Source organism: Corylus avellana, chromosome 4, assembly GCF_965113065.1.
Source record: "Corylus avellana chromosome 4, dhCorAvel1.hap1.2, whole genome shotgun sequence".
Lineage (NCBI taxonomy): Eukaryota > Viridiplantae > Streptophyta > Magnoliopsida > Fagales > Betulaceae > Corylus > Corylus avellana.
This window is the reverse complement of record NC_142493.1, coordinates 25191146-25212174: the sequence shown is the minus strand read 5'-3', so window position 1 is coordinate 25212174 and position 21029 is coordinate 25191146. Positions and strand designations below refer to the sequence as shown.

The following is a 21029-nucleotide window of genomic DNA, read 5'->3' as shown; positions in this document are numbered from 1 at the left end:
CTCAACAAGATGTATTTCCAATTTTTAATTTAATTCCACCAATATACAAATTGTACCTTTCCCCAACCCACCTGGGATAAAAAAAAAAAAAAATGGAGGAACTAAAGTAATTGTAAAGCATTGCAACGTTGTTTTGCGTGTTTCCTTTCTATCAACATCACGAAAAGATCAAAATTTCAGTAGGACAGATGGGGTTGGTGGCCTATATACAATAAAAAGGTCTAACCCGCAGCTAAAAGCCAAAGCATAATCAGAGATGAAATTGCAATTGTTACCCAGCTCATGTAGGCCAAGGCAACTGACATCTGGTACTTCTGGCATTCTTCTCCTAACTTGCAGCTTCCCAAGTCGCCAAAGTACAACACCGTAACGCCAGCTGAGGCAGAAGCTGCAGCAAGAGACAGTGTCGCCATCACCTGTTGAATTTAAAAATCAAAGGAGTTATAAATGACAACCACTATAAACACACAAGTCTTTTGGAAGAAATGAAACAATTAAGTTTGATCAAAGTTTCATAGACGCTGACCCAATCTCCGACCACAAAGAGGCTAACTAAAATAGGATTATGGAGGACCTTCTTTCTAACCAAGGCATGTGCATCCAGCATAGCAAGCACAAAGCTCCAGATGACTTGTAAACCCATTGAAGCAATCAGGTAGCTGCAACAAGAAAAGAGAGAGGGAGCATAAAATTTTGCATTTCCCTCTGTAAATAATGGAATTTAAAAAAGAAATAACCTGCATAAATTGCAAAGCATGGAGTAATAGTGAATCAATTATGTGCAAGTAGTACATCTCCTTGTTTTGTACCCAGACAAGCAGATGATGCTATCATGCTACAATGGAGTAATAGTGAACCAAGTTTTTGTAAACTCAAGTGTCTATGATCTTATATACATTTCAAGATTGACATTTTTGCTGCTATTAATGAGCCACCAAAATCCATTTGCATGATTATATGGGTGGCTAAGAACAGAAAGGGTAGGGCTTAGATAGAAATGCTTTGTGGGAACTTACAGGTAGCAATAATAGGTGACAAGATGAGAGAAAAAAACAGATCATATGTTAACACCAAAGGTAAAGAAATAATTGAAGGCACACCATACAAGCATATGCTGCTCTGTGGTGTCAATTTCACTAACGTTCCCAGATCCATTTTGAAAGCATGTATAGTGGCTATTGCATTTAATCAAAAAGTACTTTGCATATACCATACATGGCTTAATGGGTAAAGGATTCGATATCAAAAGTGTATATTCCATTACCACTGAAAAGTAAATTGTAATTATTACACTTTGTCTAAACCAAATTTCAAGTCCCAATAACATATAGAACCAATTAAAAAGTTAAGCGTAACAAAGCATACAGGTTTTATCATATGCTCAATGGAACCTTGCTCCAAAACCAATAATTCCTTTGAGAACAGAGCTGACACACAGTCAAACAAGTAAAATGGATATTGATTGAAACTTCCATATATTCTGAAGCAAAATATATGCAAGGTGGCCAAGCTAGATTGCCTTGATGGAGAGAAGCATATAGTAAACTTCCATCTAGAGTACTGTCCTCACATCCTGAGTTAAATGAGTAAGAATGCAAAACACTAGTAACTAGCACATCAATAACTAAAGTGAAGCTTATTTAAAATAGGGAAACAAGCACCTTTTCTCCCCCTCCCTCCCTTCCCCCCCCCCCCCCAAAAAAAAAAAAAAGAACTCCCCTTGTACTTGGTAACACTGCACAAGCACTGTATAGAAGGGCTGGGCTAGAAATGCTGAGAACTCTTTGCCGAAATCAACATATATATACAATCCAAGATCAATATCAAATGAGTAAGAAATTGTATGAAATCTCAATGGTCCAAACTTCCACTTTCAATGAATCAACTATTTAGGAAGGAGGATACATTGGATGCCGACCTCCTCTAAGACAGAAAACAAATGGCAAACATAGATTACTGAAACTACCTTCACAACATTATTCTTTAATAAGATGCATCTCAGTAATAGGTAGTCAGTTCAGTCATGAAGTTACTGTAAACATCTGCAAGTGCCAAACACTGAAGGCTGAAGCACATTGTTTTTAATTGAAAAGATTCTTCATAATTGCCAACAAAATGATGCTCACTAGAGAGTTTGAACTTTTTTGCTTGCAAACATGATGTCAATAATTATGGATGACATATTAATTCCAACAACATCTGCAGATCTAATTCATGCAGGGATACATGTACATTGGTCCTCTGATACATTTATTTCTCTAAATAACAATTTCCCAGAAATTTCAAAACCCCACAAGCCAATATAATTCTGGTGGACGGATTACTCATGATTAATTTGGGCATAACTCAGAGATTAACATATGGGTCTGAAGCTGAAGAGGCATTACAATGATATTGATATACTAGGTTTTGAACAACAGGAAAAATATTTGAATAAATAAGAAATTACAGAGTTGAGAAATGAACAAATACCAGAATGCTGTGTAACTGGAGAAATTGGTGGTGGTGGCCATAGAAGCAATCGACCCAACAGCAAAAATGCACTGCGAAATCCTCAGAACAAGTCCGGTGAAAGTCCCAGGCGTCCCAGGAAAATCCTTCATCTTTCTCTTCAATACCAAGCAAATTTCAGATTCTTAATGGGTCAGAGAAAAAACTCATCTTCCCAAACCCATTCAGAAGCAGAAAAAAAAAGTCATAAAAAAAATCCCAAAAGCAAGTGCTCTCCAACCCACTTTCTCTGAGAAAGCAAACGAGAAAAGCTGACAAAGAACCCGAAACAGTAAAACCCAAAAACTAAAATTGAAGAGTTGGTGTAATTTCACATCTGTTTACGTGTTTAGTAAAATAACTATGTACAGGCAACCCAAACGTGGATTTTACGTGTCTGAGAGAGAGAGAGGGAGATGAAATTTTATGAATTAAAGAAGAGGAACAGCCATAAAAAACTGGATATATCTTCTTCAAACATTTCATACAACGTTTCTCAACTCTTCAAACATGTCAAAAGTCGGGTGGCGTGACCGAACATAGCGTGCCTTACTGCAGAAGGAAAGTGGAATGCTACTCCACGCGCAATTTATTCGCGTGTAGGCCACACCTTTTACTTTGGTCGAGCCCTACTCTTGAGTATTTCGAGCGTAATCCTACAATTATATAGCGAGAGTGGGTATAGGCGTGTGACTTGGCAAATTTCTCATTTGAAAGTATATTATTTTATCTTTCGTTCTTTTCCTTCCGCTCGTAAGTCCTAATACTTTGGGAAGTCCATACTAGAAAGTTTTTTTTATAAAAAAAAAATATATATATAATATATATATTGAGATGAACCGGTTACAACTTACGACAGAAGTTAGTACAAAGTAGCCGAAAAGGCATCTTATCTTAAATGCATATGCTGTTTTCGTCAAATCTTAAAAATGAAAAATGCCCAATTTCATCCTAGTCATCATTTGTTTTGGCTTGGAAAGGACACTGGGCTCCGTTTGCGCTTCCATTAAAATATATTTTAGAATTTTTTTTTTTTTTTTTTTTGGTTTGGTATTTGACGTGATCGAAAATAATAATCAAACTAAAATACTTTCGGTTTAACAAAAAAAAACTTTTTTAGTTTCGGAAAATGATTTCCGTTTTACATTTTTTTTTAACTATTTTTCGAGTTTAAGTTTTTATTTCTTAAACCACTGGACCATTGTCGGAGTTTGTTGAACCTTTGCTGGAAGTTGTCAAAAGTCGCCTACCGTTTTCCGTACGATCCATATGCCAAAAAATATTTTTCGACAAAAAGCATTTTATGTGACTGGTAATTGTGATGATGTATTTACACAAGAGGCGACTGCCGACTGGTACTTCTAGAAAGTAGAGGAAAAAGAAGTATAGTCCATACAAGATACTAAAAAAGATTAATAACAATGCATATGTCATTGATCTTCTACGTGGCAGTCATTTTTGAATATTTTTCATCAGAGAAGTCAGAACTTTACTCGAGAACGAATTCTTTCAAGAAGCGGAAACTGATGTAGAACGTGACTCCAAGCTAAAGGATAAGATCTTATTTTATTTTACTATGATTTACAATTAAGACTTTATTTTCTTTCCTTACTAGGATTAAGTTTAATTTTACTATTATGAATATGTTTACTATCTCTACAAGTATTTATCTTCTATATATGTGTTAGTTTGTAATGTAAAAGACAATTGAATTATTATCAAAGCTGAAAATTTCTCATATACTCTGCAGAGTTTATTATTCTTTACGCTTAAGGGCTTGTTTTATCTTTTGGTCAAAAGACGCTTCTGATTTGTGTTACCAAGTCTTCCGCTATGTCACACAAGATTTAGCATGTAACATAACCATAGAATGATCCACTTATAAGTGCAAGAACTTGCGATAACAGATTTATAATGGTATCAGCCAAGGCAGTAAATCCTTTTCATTTTTTAGCTTGATCAGATTGAACTTAAGACCTGCTTCAATTCTATCCAAATCCTTACCATTTTATTTTGACCTGGCCGTAATACGGCATTGTTATAGTTGACAAAAAACTGACATTAGAGGCCCTTCATAATTTATCAGATTTTATTATTATTATTATTATTTTTTATAACAAGAAACCACTCCAAGGCAGGGCATTGAGCAAGTACTTTGTATACCCACCCCAGTAGGGATAATTGATCAGAAATTATTGTACTTAATCTGTTTTTGGGCTCTGAAACATGGACATCTTCAATCATATGCAAATTATTTTTTTTGTTGTACATAAACAAAGCAAATACAAGTATATTTAACATGAAATTTGTTGTCACTTAAGGTTCTTATAAAATACAATATTAAGAGCCACAGCTTATAATTCAAATCCCCTTATTTCCTTGGTTGCCTTTGCAACTTGAAATGCGTTAGGGCAGAGTTCTCGTCAAGTCCTTTCTCAACAAAGTGAGCAAGGAAATCTCGCACAGAGGTTTCCCTGTATACAGGGGGATTATCTTCTGACAGCAATTCCTTGATGGGGCCATAAACCATTGTTGATAGGTAAAGATTAGGAGAGAAAAAGCATGCAACAGATACTCTTGGTCCTTGCTGGTTTGCTATTACTCGGTGCTCTACACTTTTAAATCTGTCATTAGATATGAGCTGCAAAAATACAACAGAATAATCCTTTAAACAGCTGATAAGAAGTTACAATCAAATTTTTCTCCTATAGTGTTTGTTCTATAACCTTGAAGAGTTACCACTAGGCATAAAAACCAAGATAACCAAATTATTTTCTCATTTTGCATGCAATAAATGCAAAATATTTTTGAACTTGAATATGCAGAGGGGCATCAATCTAAACTACGGAAATGATTCTAACAAGTTCGAAGTTTTTGCTTCTTTTTTTTCTCTCGCAGTACTTTGGCTCCCTTTTTTCAAATGCATAACCTTTAGAACAGAGGAAGAAATCATCATAATAATGATATTCTGCTAAATTCAGGAACCAGCCTCCTCCTTTGTCAAAATTTTTGTATATCCTGCCTTTTTGGTAATCATAATTTAACTTATTATCCCTTAGACTTCTAAACCTAATATAACTTCAACACATAAAACTATATATATATATATATGAAAATCTTGCCTGTAAGAGATCTCCAATGTTTACAACTAGAGCTCCAGGAACAGGAGGAACATCAATGTAATGGTTTTGATGAAGAACTTGAAGTCCAGCAATATGGTCTTGAAGTAAGATGGTGAGAAAATCAGGATCTGAGTGTTTGGTGGTGCCCAATGTCAGTTGGGGCTCAGGGCATGCTGGATAGTAGTGGCTGAGAAGTTGATGCCCCTTTGCACACTCCAGGTCTATAAGGTGGTCAGGTTTGAGCCCAAGTGCTTCAGATAGCAATTCAAACAAAGTGATCGCCAACTTATGGACTTGCTTAGAATACTCGATAATTATGTCTCTGCAAATCAAACTATGATTCAAGATCGATAAAACCAATTGTAATCTTCCTAAATGTATTCAAGCCATTACATTAAAGCTTCAAGTAAACCTTAAAAAACATGAATGGTAATAAAAATAACAATAAAAACATTTCTTCTATAGATGTTCAATGTTTGTCAATATCTCCAGATAGCATAGTCAAGGATATTCCAACTAGAAGCAAGAATATGGATTACTTTGAAATTATGTGGGTTGTTAGCAATTCCAGACATAATACAACATTCAAGCATGATGTCAATTTTCGAATGAAAAATTACTTTATCTATCCAATAAAGATTAATTAGGGGGAAGAAAATCCAGTTGTTATCTATCAATGCTACGAATTCCTAATTCTTAAATTGGATTGCTTCGAGAACGATGAAAACAAGTATCCTTTAATGTTCCCAGAGTATCCAAGTATTAATAACTATTCAGAATATCTAATGCAAGAATGAAATAAGCGATTACCTGTTGACCAGAGGCAATTCTTGAGGGTCAAGAGGCTCAGGACCCATATTACAAAAAAGAGTATCCCTCCAATTAGCGAACTTTGAATTGTACAAATGATGGTTACTAACATACTTCACCTTCCTCGTCGACTCCCGAGTATAATAATCAGCCTTCACCCCTGTTGGTAGCTCGTGGAACACACGCACCCCCTCCAGCATGTCCTCCAACACCCTTTCAGCTATTCCATGGTTCACTACCTGAAAGAACCCCACCTCCTCTGCGGCCCGCCGGACACCAGCAACTTTATAGGCACGCCTGCCGGCGATGTCACTAAGGTCGATGACCGGAATTGTGATTTGGGTATTGGTTGTCTCGCTGGAATCGTGGCGGTCGCCGGCAAGATCTTCTGGCGGTCGGACGAAAATTCTCGGGATTTTGGTAATACCAGCATCCACAAGGCCTTTGACACCGGCCTTGGATTCATCGAAGGACTTTAACTCTTTAAGACGATCATGGTTTACGGAATTACCGATGACTGATTCGCCGGCGCCAGTGATCGTCATTCTTCTTTGCTTTGGTTCCGGAAAGATAAGATACGACTTTTGATACCTGAATTTTTATAGTCGTCCCGCAGTTAATAACCGCTCGCTAAACCTTCATTGTTCTAATTGTCAACTGCTTTTTTAAGGCGGTTAGAAAAATCCGCTAACCATTATATGCTCAATCTCGTTTTTTATGTTTATATATATATATATAAATGCTGTCGTATGCAATGGGGTATTATCATATTACCATAAAAACACGTTATTTTGTTTGTTTTTTTTTTCAAAAAAAAAAAAAATTAACTTTCAAATTTTTTTTTAAAATTTCTTTTTTAAAAAGTAGTTAGCGGTTAATAGTCTAGGCGGTTAGCGAATTTTACTAACTGCCTAGGCGGTTACGGTTAGCGGTTTTAGCCAATAACTGCTAACTGTAACCGCATTTTCACCCCTAATTCCAATGACGATCAAAATCTGAATTAAAGGTGTCAATTTTCTTTTCTTTTTAGTTTGAACGCGTAAAAAGAAAATGAAAAAAAAAAAAAAAAAATACAGAGAAGTTGTCTCAAAAGTATTTCAAAACAAAGCTTCTCTTCAATTTGGTTGATGGAAATCTCAAGCGCATACAAATATTTTCAGAACTTGTAATTGGAGAGGGGTTGATGCTGAAATTTGATTATATCTCATTAAATTATATACGAGATTGACAAAATCTAAAATTATTTAATTCAAAATAATAATTAAAATTTTACAACTTTGGGTTAAATGCAAAATTAGTCCACGTGTTTTTTGTAATTTTTTTTATGAAGTTCTCCAAATGCCTCTCTGCAGAAAAAGTCAGCTGCAACCCATGCAGCAAAAGAGACTACTGATCAAATGAAGATTGCACAAGACTTAGCATGTAACATAGCCATAAATTGATCCACTTATAAGTGAAAGAACTTGCGATAATAGATCTATAATGGTATCTATCAGCCAAGGTAGTAAATCTCTTTTATTTTTAGCTTCATAAGATTGAACTTAGGACCTGCTTCAATTCTATCCAATTCCTTCATTTTTTTTTTTTTTTTTTCTAAATGAGATTGCATTAATAAAAGAAAGGATAATATAAATGGAGAGAGTGAGGCATTCCAACATAGATCTTAGTACCAACGCTACAGTGCAAGATAAAACCTAACATTTGGGAATGGGCCAAAATAAAGACTTGAACCAATAGTTTCTTGGCACATAGACAAGAAAGGGGCTACAAAAAATGACGGTTTTTTAGGCAGTCCCATAGATAAGCTGCTTCAAGAAACGCCTACTGCAATTGCATTGAACCAAAGCCCATGTGGCCAATATAGTATTCCTCTGTATATGATTTACAATTTACTTTCTTCAAGACGGGTTGAGTGTCACAAAATGTTAGGGAAAAAAATTGAAAATTGAACCAAAAGCTTTAGTGATTGCATGAGTAACTACTCTCCTCACATGTAAATACAATCTATCATCAATGTTGAGATGAAAGATAAACTATGAAGTCAATGATTGAATTCTGGACCACTCTTATAATACCATATTAAATTACCATGCATCCTAAAAGATGGTGATCACTTACTTGCATTGGGTTTGTCCTCCTTGCCATGGGGTCTTGAGCTGGTATTGTGAAATGCAGAGTTCAGCTGTTGGATGGATCATGATTTGAAGCATCTTCTCTATTTTGGCATCAATGATAATATTAACACCAATCAACATGTTTTCTTTATTATTATTATTATTTTTTTCTTTTGGCCGGGATGCAACAAGGCATAGTTCCAGTTGGGAAACAACTGACACTTGAGGCCTTCATAATTTATCAGAAATTATTGTACTTAATCTGATTTTTTGGCTCTGAAATTGAAAGAGAGAAGATAACCAATCAAGATAGGGAGAGCCGTATATGTCATGTACAACCATCTCCTTTAGAAAGCTTCAGTAATGTAACAAGTCTTGCTTAGTGATTGGGCTAGATGCTGTTGATGTACTTTAAACTTTTGGCATAACGGGGGAATGAAAACAAGAAGCTGTCAAACACATACATTTTAAAGAGCATGAAGTGAAACATGGGCATCTTCTATCATAAGCAAATTATTTTTCTGTTGTACATAAATAAAGCAAATAAAAGTATATTTAACATGAAGTTTTTGTCACTTCGGTTCTTATAAAATACAGTATTAAGAGCCATAGCTTATAATTCAAATCCCCTTATTTCCTTGGTTACCTTTGCAACTTGAAATGTGTTAGGGCAGAGTTCCCGTCAAGTCCTTTCCAATCATAGTAAGCAATGAAATCTCGCACCGAGGTTTCCCTGTATACAGGGGGACTATCTTCTGACAGCAATTCCTTGATGGGGCCATAAATCATTGTTGATGGGTGAAGATGAGGAGTGAAAAAGCATGCAACAGATACTCTTGGTCCAAGGTGGTTTGCTAGCACCCGGTGCTCTACACTTTTAAATCTGTCATTAGATATGAGCTGCAAAAATACAACAGAAAATCCTTTAAACAGATGATAAGCACTTACAAATCAAATTCTTCTCCTATAGTTTTGGTTCTATAACCTTGAGCAATTACCAGTCATAAAAATCAAAATAACCAAATTATTTTCTCATTTTGTGAGCAATAAATGAAAAATATTTAGCTTGAAAATGCAGAGTGGCATCAATCTAAACTTTAGAAATGATTCTAAAAAGTTCGATGCTTCGCTTCTTCTTCTTTTTCTTTTTTTTTTGTCTCTCGCATTTTGGCTCTCTTTTTTCAAATGCATAACTTTTTGAACAGAGGTAGAAATCATCATAAGAATGATATTCTGCTAAATTCAGGAACCAGCCTCTTTCTTTGTCAACATTTTGTAAATCCTGCCTTTTTGGTGATCTTTTTTCCATGTTATTTAGTCTTCAGACACCATGAAGAACACTCCCATGCGCATGCAAGAAAAAAAATTATTAAAATAGATTATTGCTGAGTGGTGTAAATAAAATTTATGAGAGAGATTTAACTCAAGCAATGGCCATGTGCATGCATGAAAACAATGATTACGAATGATAATAACATAGTTGAGTGGTACTGATGAAATCATGGTAACTGTAAACATGTTTAATGAGAAGCCATGTAGCAGCACAAAAGCTTTTCCGTGGGAACATGCAACGGTTAACAAGTAACTGCACCTTCATATATTGAAAAGTAGTCCCAAAGATCTGTACAAGATCTATCTTACATTGATTTCCTATTTTGAAAACTAAGAAAGTAGGTTAGAGAACGGTAGGGAATTTTAATGTGAGTTAGGTTTATTTCAAGGAAAACCTGGACTGCCCAAAACAAAGATGGAGTGTTTGTCCAAAATAATTTATGTCATGATCTTTATTCATGATGGATCTTTAAATAAACTTACAATGAAAAAAAAAGAAAAAAAAGAAAGAGATGGAACTACAACTCTATCATTATCATAAGGTAACTTATTATCCCTTACACTTCTAAACTGAATATAACTTCAACACATGAAACAATACAAGATAATTATTGATTCTAACGAGGTCACTTCACTTCCAAGCCCATGTTCACATCTCTTTTTATCCACACATGCAATCATGCAATAATTTATCTTGTGCCTTTAGTTCTATGGGTACGTAACATTCAAGTTTCAGCCGCTCAAGCGATCAAACGCTTGACATGAGATCATTTTCTGATGTAATGCAACAGAACAGGGCCCATTTTTCATGAAGATATGGTAGCTTTTATATGAATGTGAAGCTGAGAATGGTCCAATGTTGTGCTCTAAATTTACATGAATGAGAAGGCATCTTGAAATGACATGATAAAAATAAGTCTTATTGCTATATATATATATATCAAAATCTTGCCTGTAAGAGATCTCCAATGTTTACAACTAGAGCTCCAGGAACAGGAGGAACATCAATGTAATGGTTTTGATGAAGAACTTGAAGTCCACCAATATGGTCTTGAAGTAAGATGGTGAGAAAATCAGGATCTGAGTGTTTGGTGGTGCCCAATGTCAGTTGGGGCTCAGGGCATGCTGGATAGTAGTGGCTGAGAAGTTGATGCCCCTTTGCACACTCCAGGTCTATAAGGTGGTCAGGTTTGAGCCCAAGTGCTTCAGATAGCAATTCAAACAAAGTGATCCCCAACTTATGGACTTGCTTAGAATACTCGATAATTATGTCTCTGCAAATCAAACTATGATTCAAGATCGATAAAACCAATTGTAATCTTCCTAAATGTATTCAAGCCATTAAATTAAAGCTTCAAGTAAACCTTAACAAACATGAATGGTAATAAAAATAACAATAAAGACATTTCGTCTATAGATGTTCAATGTTTGTCAATATCTCCAGATAGCATAGTCAAGGATATTCCAACTAGAAGCAAGAATATGGATTACTTTGAAATTATGTGGGTTGTTAGCAATTCCAGACATAATACAACATTCTTTGTGACACACCTGGTCCTGGAGCAATAAAAAATTATGTTCATTCAAGCATGATGTCAATTTTCGAATGAAAAATTACTTTATTTGTCCAATATAGAATAATTGGGAGGAAGAAAATTCAGCAGCTATCTACCAATCCTACGAATTCATAATTCTTAAACTGGATTGCTCCGAGAACTCTGAAAACAGGTATCCTTTAATGTTCCCAGAGTATCCAAGCATTAATAAGTATTCAGAATATCTAATGCAAGAATGAAATAAGAGATTAAAATAAAACTATGACTCCATAATAAAAGAGTACCTGCAGACCAGAGGCAATTCTTGAGGGTCAAGAGGCTCAGGACCCATAACACAAAATAAAGTATCCCTCCAATTAGCGAACCTCGACTTGTACAAATCGAAGTTACTACCATACTTCACCTTCCTCATCAACTCACGAGTATAATAATCAGTTTTCACCTCCTTTGGCAGCTCGTGGAACCCACGCGCCGCCTCCAGCATGTCCTCCAACACCCTTTCAGCTATTCCATGGTTCACCACCTGAAAGAACCCCACCTCCTCGGCGGCCCGACGGACACCGGCAACTTTATCAGTACGCCTGCTGACGATGTCACTAAGGTCGATGATCGGAATGGTGATTTGGGTATTGGTTGGATCGCCGGCCAGATCTTCCGGCGGTCGGACGAAAATTCTTGGGATTTTGGTAATACCAGCATCCACAAGGCCTTTGACACCGGCCTTGGATTCATCGAAGGACTTTAACTCTTGAAAACGATCATAGTTTACGGAGTTCCCGGTGACTGATTCTCCGGCGCCGGTTATCGTCATTCTTCTTTGCTCTGGACCTCTGGTTCTGGAAAGATTAAACTTTGATATCTAATTTTTTATATTTGTTTGAGCGTGTGTCAGAATATGTTAATATCTGTTGCACGTGCCAGCAATGATCATTCTAACTAAAATTTGAAAAAGGTTGTCTTTTTTCTGGAAAGTCAAAATCTTAATTTTTCTCCAATTTCAGTAGGAAGAAATTTCACGTCACAAGCCTTTAGGTACTATTTCTCTGGGTTAAACTCTGTCTTCAGTATGGAATACACAACTTTATGTGCACCAGACCAGATATTCAGATTATTAACAAGCCAGGTGAAGCTGCATGCAATTATTCACACATCCCCAATGAACTGCAAGCTATCAAAATGTCAAGGAGACTAATGAAATTTCTCCAAGGATTCGGACAAATCCTAATTGAAAAACATCACTTTATTACATCCTGTCCTGTTATTGACAGAGTCAGACAAAGAGAACTACCCCCAGCATTCCAAGTAAGAAGAACATGTTTTACAAGCAACATTATGGAATATTCATATCACAAATCAAAGAGTAGTCTTATTTCAATTGTTACTTTGGCAACTTGAAATGTGAAAGAGCAGAGTTCCCATCAAGTCCTCCCTCATAGTAGTGAGCAATGAGATCTTGCACCGAGGTCTCCCTGAATACAGGCGGATTATCTTCTGACAACAATTCCTTGAGGGGACCCTTAATAATTCTTGATGGATAAAAGTTCGGAGTGAAAAAGCATGCAACAGAGACTCTTGGTCCTGCTCGGTTCGCAACCACTCGGTGCTCTATGCTTTTAAATCTTTCATTAGACAAGAGCTGCAAGAACAAAACTTATAACAATTGACAAAGCAATTCTAGTTACTTCAATTAGTGCATATTGAAGAACAAAGTTTTAGAGTGTAAGAAAATCTTGCCTCTAAGAGATCACCAATGTTAACTATTAGAGCTCCAGGCAAAGGGGGGACATCAATCCAACGGTCTTGATGAAGAATTTGAAGGCCGCCAATATGGTCTTGAAGTAAGATGGTTAAGAAATCAGGATCCGAGTGTTTGCTGGTGCCAAGAGTCAATTCGGGTTCAGGGCATGCTGGATAGTAGTGAAGAAGAAGAGCTTGTCCCTTTGCCATATCCAGCTCTATCAGCTGCTCTGCTTTCAGCCCAAGTGCTTCCGATAGCAATTTAAACAATGTGATCCCTAATGTATTCACTTCCTTTGAATACTTGATACTTATGTCTCTGCATATATCACGTAAATGAACATATTACCAAATTGACATTCATAATTCCCATAAACACCAATTTTTATACAATAATTACATCTGTTGAGTGTGCGTGTGAGTTTAAATTCAAAGGCTTTAACTTAACTTCATTAAATTGAAATCTGATATAAAATTACCTGCAGACAAGAGGAAAATCCAGAGGGTCAAGATCCTCAGGACCCATAACACAAAACATGTTGTCCCTCCAGTTAGCGAACCTGGACTTGTACAAATCAAAGTTACTCTCAAACTTCACCCTCCTTGTCGGGTCCCTACTGTAGTACTCAGCCTTCACCTCCCTTGGCAGCTCGTGAAACCTACGCACCGCCGCCAACATCTCCTCCAACACACTCTCGTCTATCCCATGATTCACCACCTGGAAGAATCCCATTTCAGCGCCCTGCCGGACACTCGCGACAACCTCGGCATGCCGGCCGACGGTGTCGCCAAGGTTGATGACAGGAATTGTGAATCGGTTATTAGTTGGATCACCGGAACTGGGAAAGTCGCTGGCGATATCCTCCGGCGGTCGTACAAAAATTCTTGGTATTTTGGTAATACCAGCGTCCACAAGGCCTTTGACACCGGCTTTCGATTCGTCAAACGCCTTTAGCTCTTGGAGACGGTCATAGTTTATGGAATTTCCGGTGAGTGATTCTCCAGCGTCGGTGATCACCATTTTTCTTGTTCTTGTTTTGCACACAGAGAAGTTGGATGGCAAGTTTTTCTGCGACGTGTCCAATTTTAAATCCTTAGATAATGCAAAGAGTTTCTGGTCCTTGTTGCAAAGTGATTTTATCAATCTTTTATTTATTTATCGGTAGTAGAGTGGGGACTGGGGAGGGTTGGTATCTTCCAAAACCCAATTAATTCTCTCAAGTAAGAAACAATGGGGAAAATCACTTTCCACTCTAAAATTTTATGAGTTTTTTAATTTAAACTCTAAAGTTTAAAAATTTGTAATGTAGTTTTTAATGTTTTAAAAATTTTTAATTTAAACCTTTTATTACTAATTTCTGTTAAATTTGATAAATTTTTTTTTTTAAAAAAAGCTTGAGGATAATTACGTAATTTCATCGATTTTCGTTCAATTTGACAAAAATTAGTAACGGAAGGTTTAAATTTAAAATTTTTGAAACATTATGGGGTACATTGCAAATTTTTAAACTTTTGAGTTTAAATTAAATAACTTCTGAAACTTCATAAGGATAAAGTGAATTTTTCCCAAACATCTTTATTTTAAGTGAAATAGATAGGATGATCAAAATTTAAAGTTATTGAATTTAATTATGTACATGATATCATATTATTGAATTTTTCAACAAAAAAAAAAGTGTCAATACACTACAAAAAAAAGGGCATTTTCTGACGTGTGCTACAGTGTAAAATTTTTGCCACCTCAGCAATTTTCTGTCGTTTTATATATAAAACGTCAGGAAAATTTTTCCTGACGTGTGAACAGTAACACGTCAGAATTTTCTGACGTGTTACTGTTCACACGTCAGGAAAAATTTCACGTGGCAAACACACCAACGTCGGGAGGTTCATTCATTTTCTTAAAAAAAAAAGAAATTGAGAAAATTGCTGACGTGTGAGGACTTACCACGTCAGAAAATTCTGACGTGGTATTATGCCACGTCAGAAAATTCTGACGTGGCATAACGCCACGTCAGAATTTTCTGACGTAGTATTACGCCACGCCAGAAAATTTCTGACGTGGCACAACGCCACGTCAGACTACTCATATATATATATCAGATATTTTAAATCATAATATCTAAAATTATTATATATATCAGATATTTATATATAATTATAATTTTATAAATAAAATTATATTAAAATTATCAGATATTTAAATATAATTATAAGATTATTAAATATAGCTATAATTATACCTATATAGCTATATATATTATATTATATTATATATATATATATATATATATATATATATATATATATTTAATTTTGATATTTATTTCTGACGTGCGACACCTGGCACGTCAGAAAATTATATATATATTTTTATATAGTTGTATATATTAATATATACAACTATATAAAAATATATATATAATTTTCTGACGTGCCAGGTGTCGCACGTCAGAAATTTCTGACGTGCAACACCTGGCACGTCAGGAAATTACCTCGATTGGCCCCCTTTAGGCGGGATTTTGAACTTCTTTCCCTCTTTTTATTTCCCCCCTCAACTTTTTCCCACTTATTAATTTTTACCTCTTCATTTTTTTTTTCCAGCACATTCTCTCTCCTGTCTCAATCTCCCTGCAGCACTTTTTTTTTTCCCAGCTGCTTCTCTGCAGTCTGCACGGCACCTCTAGAGGATGAAGAGAAACAAAAAGAAAAGGGAAAAATTGAGAAGCATGCAGCAGATCGAAGAAAAAAGAAGAAGAAAAAAGAAAAGGAGAAGAGAAGAAGAAAAAGAAAAGGAGAAGAGAAGAAGAATAAAAAAAAAAGAAAAAAAAGGAGAAGAGAAGAAGAAGAAGAAGAAGAAGAGGAGAAGATCGATAAGAAGATTTTCTGGGTTTTTCATATTGATTTTTTGATTTCTTGATGGTTGGTTTTAAATTTTTGAAGATGTTTTCGGTTTGAGTTTTTGAAAATATTTTCAAAAACTCAAACCATGGTGCAGATCTGCACCATGGAGATAGAAAAGAAGAGGGAGAGAGTGAGAAAATTAAATGGGGAAATGGGAGCTAGAGCTGGAGAAAAGAAGAGAGAGAGAGAGAATTGAGAAAAGAAGAAAGGGTGGCCGGCCATGGTGCAGAGAAATACCCAAAAAAATGGAAAATTAAAATTTAATTAATAAATTTTTTAATTAAAAAAAAAATTTCAGAAAAAATTTAAGAAATGAAAAATTAATATTTTATTTAATTTTTCAATTTTCTGACGTGGTAGAATCACCACGTCAGAAAATATTTCTGACGTGTGACAAAGTAAAACGTCAGAATTTTCTGACGTTTTACCCACTCACACGTCAGGAAATTTTTTTTCCTGACATCTATGTTTCTGACACTCGACACGCGTCAGAAACGATCCGTCAGAAAAATTTCCTGACGCGTCAGACACTAAAAAACGTCAGAAATCTCCTGTCATAAAAAAATTGTTTTTTTGTAGTGATATTGACCTAATGTATACTATTAGATAAACAAACTTTTAAATTATGATCATAAAATGAATACTACAAATTTCGTTTGAAATAAAGAAGATTCTATTAGGGCTTGGACTGCGGGGGAGGGAGGCATGGATTGAGCAAAACCCTGTAATTCCAAAGTCGTAGGATGGCTTTGACAATTGTCAACTTTGGATTGATAATGATTTTCAATTCTGACTTGGGTAGGAATAGGATTCGAAAATCAAATTTTAAAATTTTGAATTTCCAATTCAACACGAGAGTATAATAAATAAAAATAAAAAAATGCTATTACCGGTGTTAATTTAGATTGTATTTGTTATAAACGCTTGGAAAAAAAAAATGTAATGCACCTGAGAAGATGCTAGAATTTTCCAAGAATTTCCTTGCGCCTGTGCTTCTTGGCTGTTGTAGGAACTGGTGTAGGAGCATACGCATAATAAATAGCCATTTATTCAGTATTTTTACGTAAAAGGCCAAGCCAATCGATTCATATCCAGTTATCGATTCAAGGATAAAGTTAAACACACATCTCAAGTGAATCAGGTTAATGTTGACTATTTGGAAACTAATTAAAATTAAAGAATTGAAAATTTTCAAAGCATCTACATAAATCATACTACACAACAAACTACGGGGGCTCAAATGAAGTAGAACAACATTAAGAACAACAATTTCATCAAGAAATCCGTATTCAAGCTCTTAACAATAGAAGTTCAAACATGTTACACACTAGATATGTTTTATATATGCAAACTAAAAGATCTAAAATAAACCCTATGTAGAATGCATGTGTTCTAACACAGACAATACGCAAGCGCAGTAAAGATAAACAGTCTTTGCATGTGCATTGGAGTTGAACAACTTCAAAGTTTGAAATCTTCTAGTTTAGAGATCCCATCTAGTTTTTTCGAGAAAACATAATCTTTTAATGTGGTTTCCCTGTAGATTGGGGGGTGTTCTTCTGATAGCAGCTCCTTGATTGGCCCATACAACTTAGGGATAGTCTTTAGATTGAAATGTAAAAAACTAACCACGGAGATTCTTGGGCCTATGTTCTTTGCCAGTACTCTGTGAAACGCGCTTTTGAACTTATCGTTGGAGATTAGCTGCACATGAGAGACACATCAAAACTAAGACAACATTAAATTTTTATCAGTTCAACATATGATTGCTACAAGATATTCCCATGTATCTATCCGAAGGTATATGTTCTTGTCATGGACAGATTTTAGCTATGTGTTCAATGTTGAATTGATCGGATATATATATATATATATATACACACACACACAATTGAACCAATTTGAATTTGAGGAACAATAATCTTTTCGGGTAAGTGAAGTGAGGAACTATAATCAATATAGGAAACATACCCTCCAATCACATGCTCACATATATTAAAAGTTGTACGTATAATATTACTTATCAATATAACCATTAATACTGGATTGCAAGGAGTGCTTAGAAATATACATATATGCTTTTTGAGTAATATTTGAAATTACATTTTAATCCCATTGTTGGATCGGGCCTTTGACCATCTCATCTAAAAACCAATTGATGCCCAGTGAGGGAAGCCAAATTCTTTTATAGCATTCGAAATCGCACCCCGCAAAGCATGTTCTAAGAGTCGTTCAAGTGAGTAGAGTAGCGACATTATTGAACTTCAACACCCACAATACTGACATGACAGTTTTAACTAACTCTTGGTTTAGTGCTTGTTAAAAATAAGAAATAAAAATTAATGGGTTTGTGAGACTTCTATACATTATGAGATAAAAATGTGATTTTTGGCATTACTTATACTTTTTTTCTCCCTAGCAAGTTGGCTCATGAGAAATTTTGCCTTTAGAGATATGAATGTGCAAGAATGAAAATAATATTATGTCTCATATTATGAAAATAATTTTTGATGCAATCGAAAATTATACTTGGTTTGTTAGATCCTTTATTTGTTGTCTTTTGTTTTCCGTTCTCAAAATAAATGCATTAATAAACAACTCAAAACAAAAATACTCCTCAAACACCTAAAATACTTTTCAAAACACAACACATCATGACAGTTTTTCAAACAAAGAACAAAAAAAATAATCCCCAAAAAATCATAATGTTTCATTTTTGAAGCATGAAAATTACTTGCCTGCATCATATCTCCCATGTTGACGACCAATGACCCTGGAATGGGAGTGACAGTGACCCATTGATTTTGATGTAGGACTTGAAGGCCACCTATTTGGTCTTGTAAAAGGATAGTGAGGAATGCACTATCGGTGTGTTTGCTGAGGCCCAAAGTCAAATCTGGTTCTGGGCATGGTGGATAGTAATGGCCCAAAAGATAAAGTCCATCGGCACAACCCATGTCTTTGAGGTAGTTGGGCTCGAGCCCAAGAGCTTCCGACAGCAACTCGAATACAGTAAGGCCTAATCTCATTACTGCGTTCGAGTAATCAATCATTATATCTCTGCAAATCGATCAATGCATGACTCAAAAATCATGAATGAAACATGTTGGCAATAATTTAAATATATATTAGGAGTTAAACTTATATCTGGATGAGCCATAAAACCACATCTTTATAGCCCCCAATCATCAATTGACACATAAGTAAAAGTATAAAAAGTGCACAAAAATAACCTACAACAAAATATACTAGATTTGAAGTCAAAGAGAGAAAGAAAAAATGTTGAAACGGTGTTGGTTGGCTAGGCCCAGCCACCTAGCCGTGGGTGACCCACAGTTAGGTCACGCCAGTGGGTTTGGTGTGACCCATGACTGGGTTTGGCTGTAATTAACCCAGTTGTGGGTCACCTTTTCTGGCGCCGTGAGTCACTTTTTTTGGGCATTTATGGTGATAGAATCCCTAGAGGCTTAACCTTACACTTCTAAGTTTTAATTTTGAATTCAAAAACAAGTTTTGAGGTATTAGAAATGAATTTTGAGACATTAGAAACAGGTTTTGAAGCATCCACAATCGGGTCACGGTTGGCCAGACCCAGGTTGGGTCTCCCAGGCCACAAGGTGTTTTTATTCTTTTCTCATTTTGATTGGGTGTTTTTGTTCTCACTTTAATATTTTGCATTTTTCTTCAATTGATGATGTGTCACATGGTGATTGGAAGCTGTAAAATGCCTGGTTTACACCTGGATCGGATAGTAGGAGCTCTCATATATTAGCCCACCTAATACAACATGCACCTCAAGACCAATACCAGCCCACCAAAAAAATAATTGGCCACAACTTTCAGCATTTATAGGACAAGTCGAAGTAGAGGATCTAGTCCTAAGTTATAAATAGGCCCATATACCTACTTATCAAAAAAAAAAAGTCCATATACCAGGTATAAACCCTACACTCAATTATTGGATATAGAGCAGACTTTTCTCAAATGAACTTAGGCATCGGAGTAAGATATGCCGGCACCCCACCGGCGAATTTTTTTAATTGGTTATTGTCTTGCAAAAGCACGAAGATCAAAGATCAAGGACGCCTCGAAGAACACAAAGAGTGTGCAGATCTCACTAATCGGAGACGGTTAGACCAAAAAAATGTCATAACAAAACATATTATTGAGTAAAAAATTGGAAACATTGACTAGATTCACCGTAGCAAACTTATCAAAAAAAAATTCACCCTAGCAAACTAAATAAATATTTTATTATTTTTCCATGTTAGGTAACATGGCACATACCTGCATGCTTGTGGCAAATCTTCAGGCTTGGGTGGAGAAGGAGCCACAGAACAATATATGGTATCCCTCCAATTGGCTGCTCCTGCTTGATAGAAATCTAAGTTGGTGTTATATCTCACACTTTTCGTTTCATCGCGTGTATAAAATTCTTTCTTAATCTCGTAGTCTTGCTCGTGAAATCTACGCACCCCATTGATCATCTCATCCAGCACGGTTGCCTCAATTCCATGATTAACAACCAGAAAGAAACCCCACTTCTCACACACATCTCCGATTTCTTCAACAATCTTAGCGCGTCGACCAGCATCTCTGTCGATGCCTTCAAAGTCTATGATTGGAATGCTGAAGTTGAAGTCGGAGGATGAGGAACCTGAATCGTTATGTTGATGATCATGGATGAATATCTGCGGGATCTTCGTTACCCCTGCATCTGCAAGTCCCTTTACCCCAGTTTTTGACTCATCGAAACCCTTCAGTTCACTCATCCGGTCATATTTAGATTCCCTTTCTGACTGAAACTGGAGTGAGCTTGTCACCTCCATTTTTTTTTTCCTTAATTATCTGAATACTATGAAGCAATGGAGGTACTTGTGTACCACTATTCTCGTGTAAAAAGAATCTTTCTTTCTTTTTTTCCTTTCAAAAAAGCAAAAATCTTTCTTTTTTTTCAACAATAAAGA

At 35.7% G+C, this 21029-nt stretch overlaps 5 protein-coding genes across 5 annotated transcripts; all 5 read right to left on the bottom strand.

Annotated features, from left to right (window-relative positions):
• Window positions 1-3037, bottom strand: LOC132178746 (CASP-like protein 5B3). The gene is made up of 3 exons (XM_059591271.2): window positions 2473-3037; window positions 527-659; window positions 1-416 (listed from the first exon to the last, which is right to left on the bottom strand). The coding sequence occupies exons 1-3, from the start codon at window positions 2601-2603 to the stop codon at window positions 222-224; spliced, it is 459 nt and encodes a 152-aa protein (XP_059447254.1). The 5' UTR covers window positions 2604-3037; the 3' UTR covers window positions 1-221.
• A 1693-nt stretch (window positions 3038-4730) lies between these two features.
• On the bottom strand, window positions 4731-8917 carry LOC132177464 (1-aminocyclopropane-1-carboxylate oxidase homolog 1). The gene is given in 5 exon segments (XM_059589799.2): window positions 4731-4879; window positions 4881-5131; window positions 5613-5934; window positions 6423-7013; window positions 8541-8917. Coding segments are annotated over 5 exon segments (1329 nt in total). The 5' UTR covers window positions 8678-8917; the 3' UTR covers window positions 4731-4851.
• A 98-nt stretch (window positions 8918-9015) lies between these two features.
• On the bottom strand, window positions 9016-12273 carry LOC132177465 (1-aminocyclopropane-1-carboxylate oxidase homolog 1). Its single transcript, XM_059589800.2, is given in 4 exon segments — window positions 9016-9184; window positions 9186-9436; window positions 10821-11142; window positions 11709-12273. Coding segments are annotated over 4 exon segments (1128 nt in total). The 5' UTR covers window positions 12236-12273; the 3' UTR covers window positions 9016-9156.
• Window positions 12274-12598: 325 nt separating this feature from the next.
• On the bottom strand, window positions 12599-14353 carry LOC132178819 (1-aminocyclopropane-1-carboxylate oxidase homolog 1). The gene is made up of 3 exons (XM_088515982.1): window positions 13641-14353; window positions 13159-13480; window positions 12599-13060 (listed from the first exon to the last, which is right to left on the bottom strand). The coding sequence occupies exons 1-3, from the start codon at window positions 14180-14182 to the stop codon at window positions 12803-12805; spliced, it is 1122 nt and encodes a 373-aa protein (XP_088372108.1). The 5' UTR covers window positions 14183-14353; the 3' UTR covers window positions 12599-12802.
• Window positions 14354-17323: 2970 nt separating this feature from the next.
• Window positions 17324-21029, bottom strand: LOC148586507 (1-aminocyclopropane-1-carboxylate oxidase homolog 1-like). Its single transcript, XM_088515983.1, has 3 exons — window positions 20350-21029; window positions 18801-19122; window positions 17324-17766 (listed from the first exon to the last, which is right to left on the bottom strand). Exons 1-3 carry the CDS (start codon window positions 20889-20891, stop codon window positions 17524-17526), a joined length of 1107 nt encoding a protein of 368 aa, XP_088372109.1. The 5' UTR covers window positions 20892-21029; the 3' UTR covers window positions 17324-17523.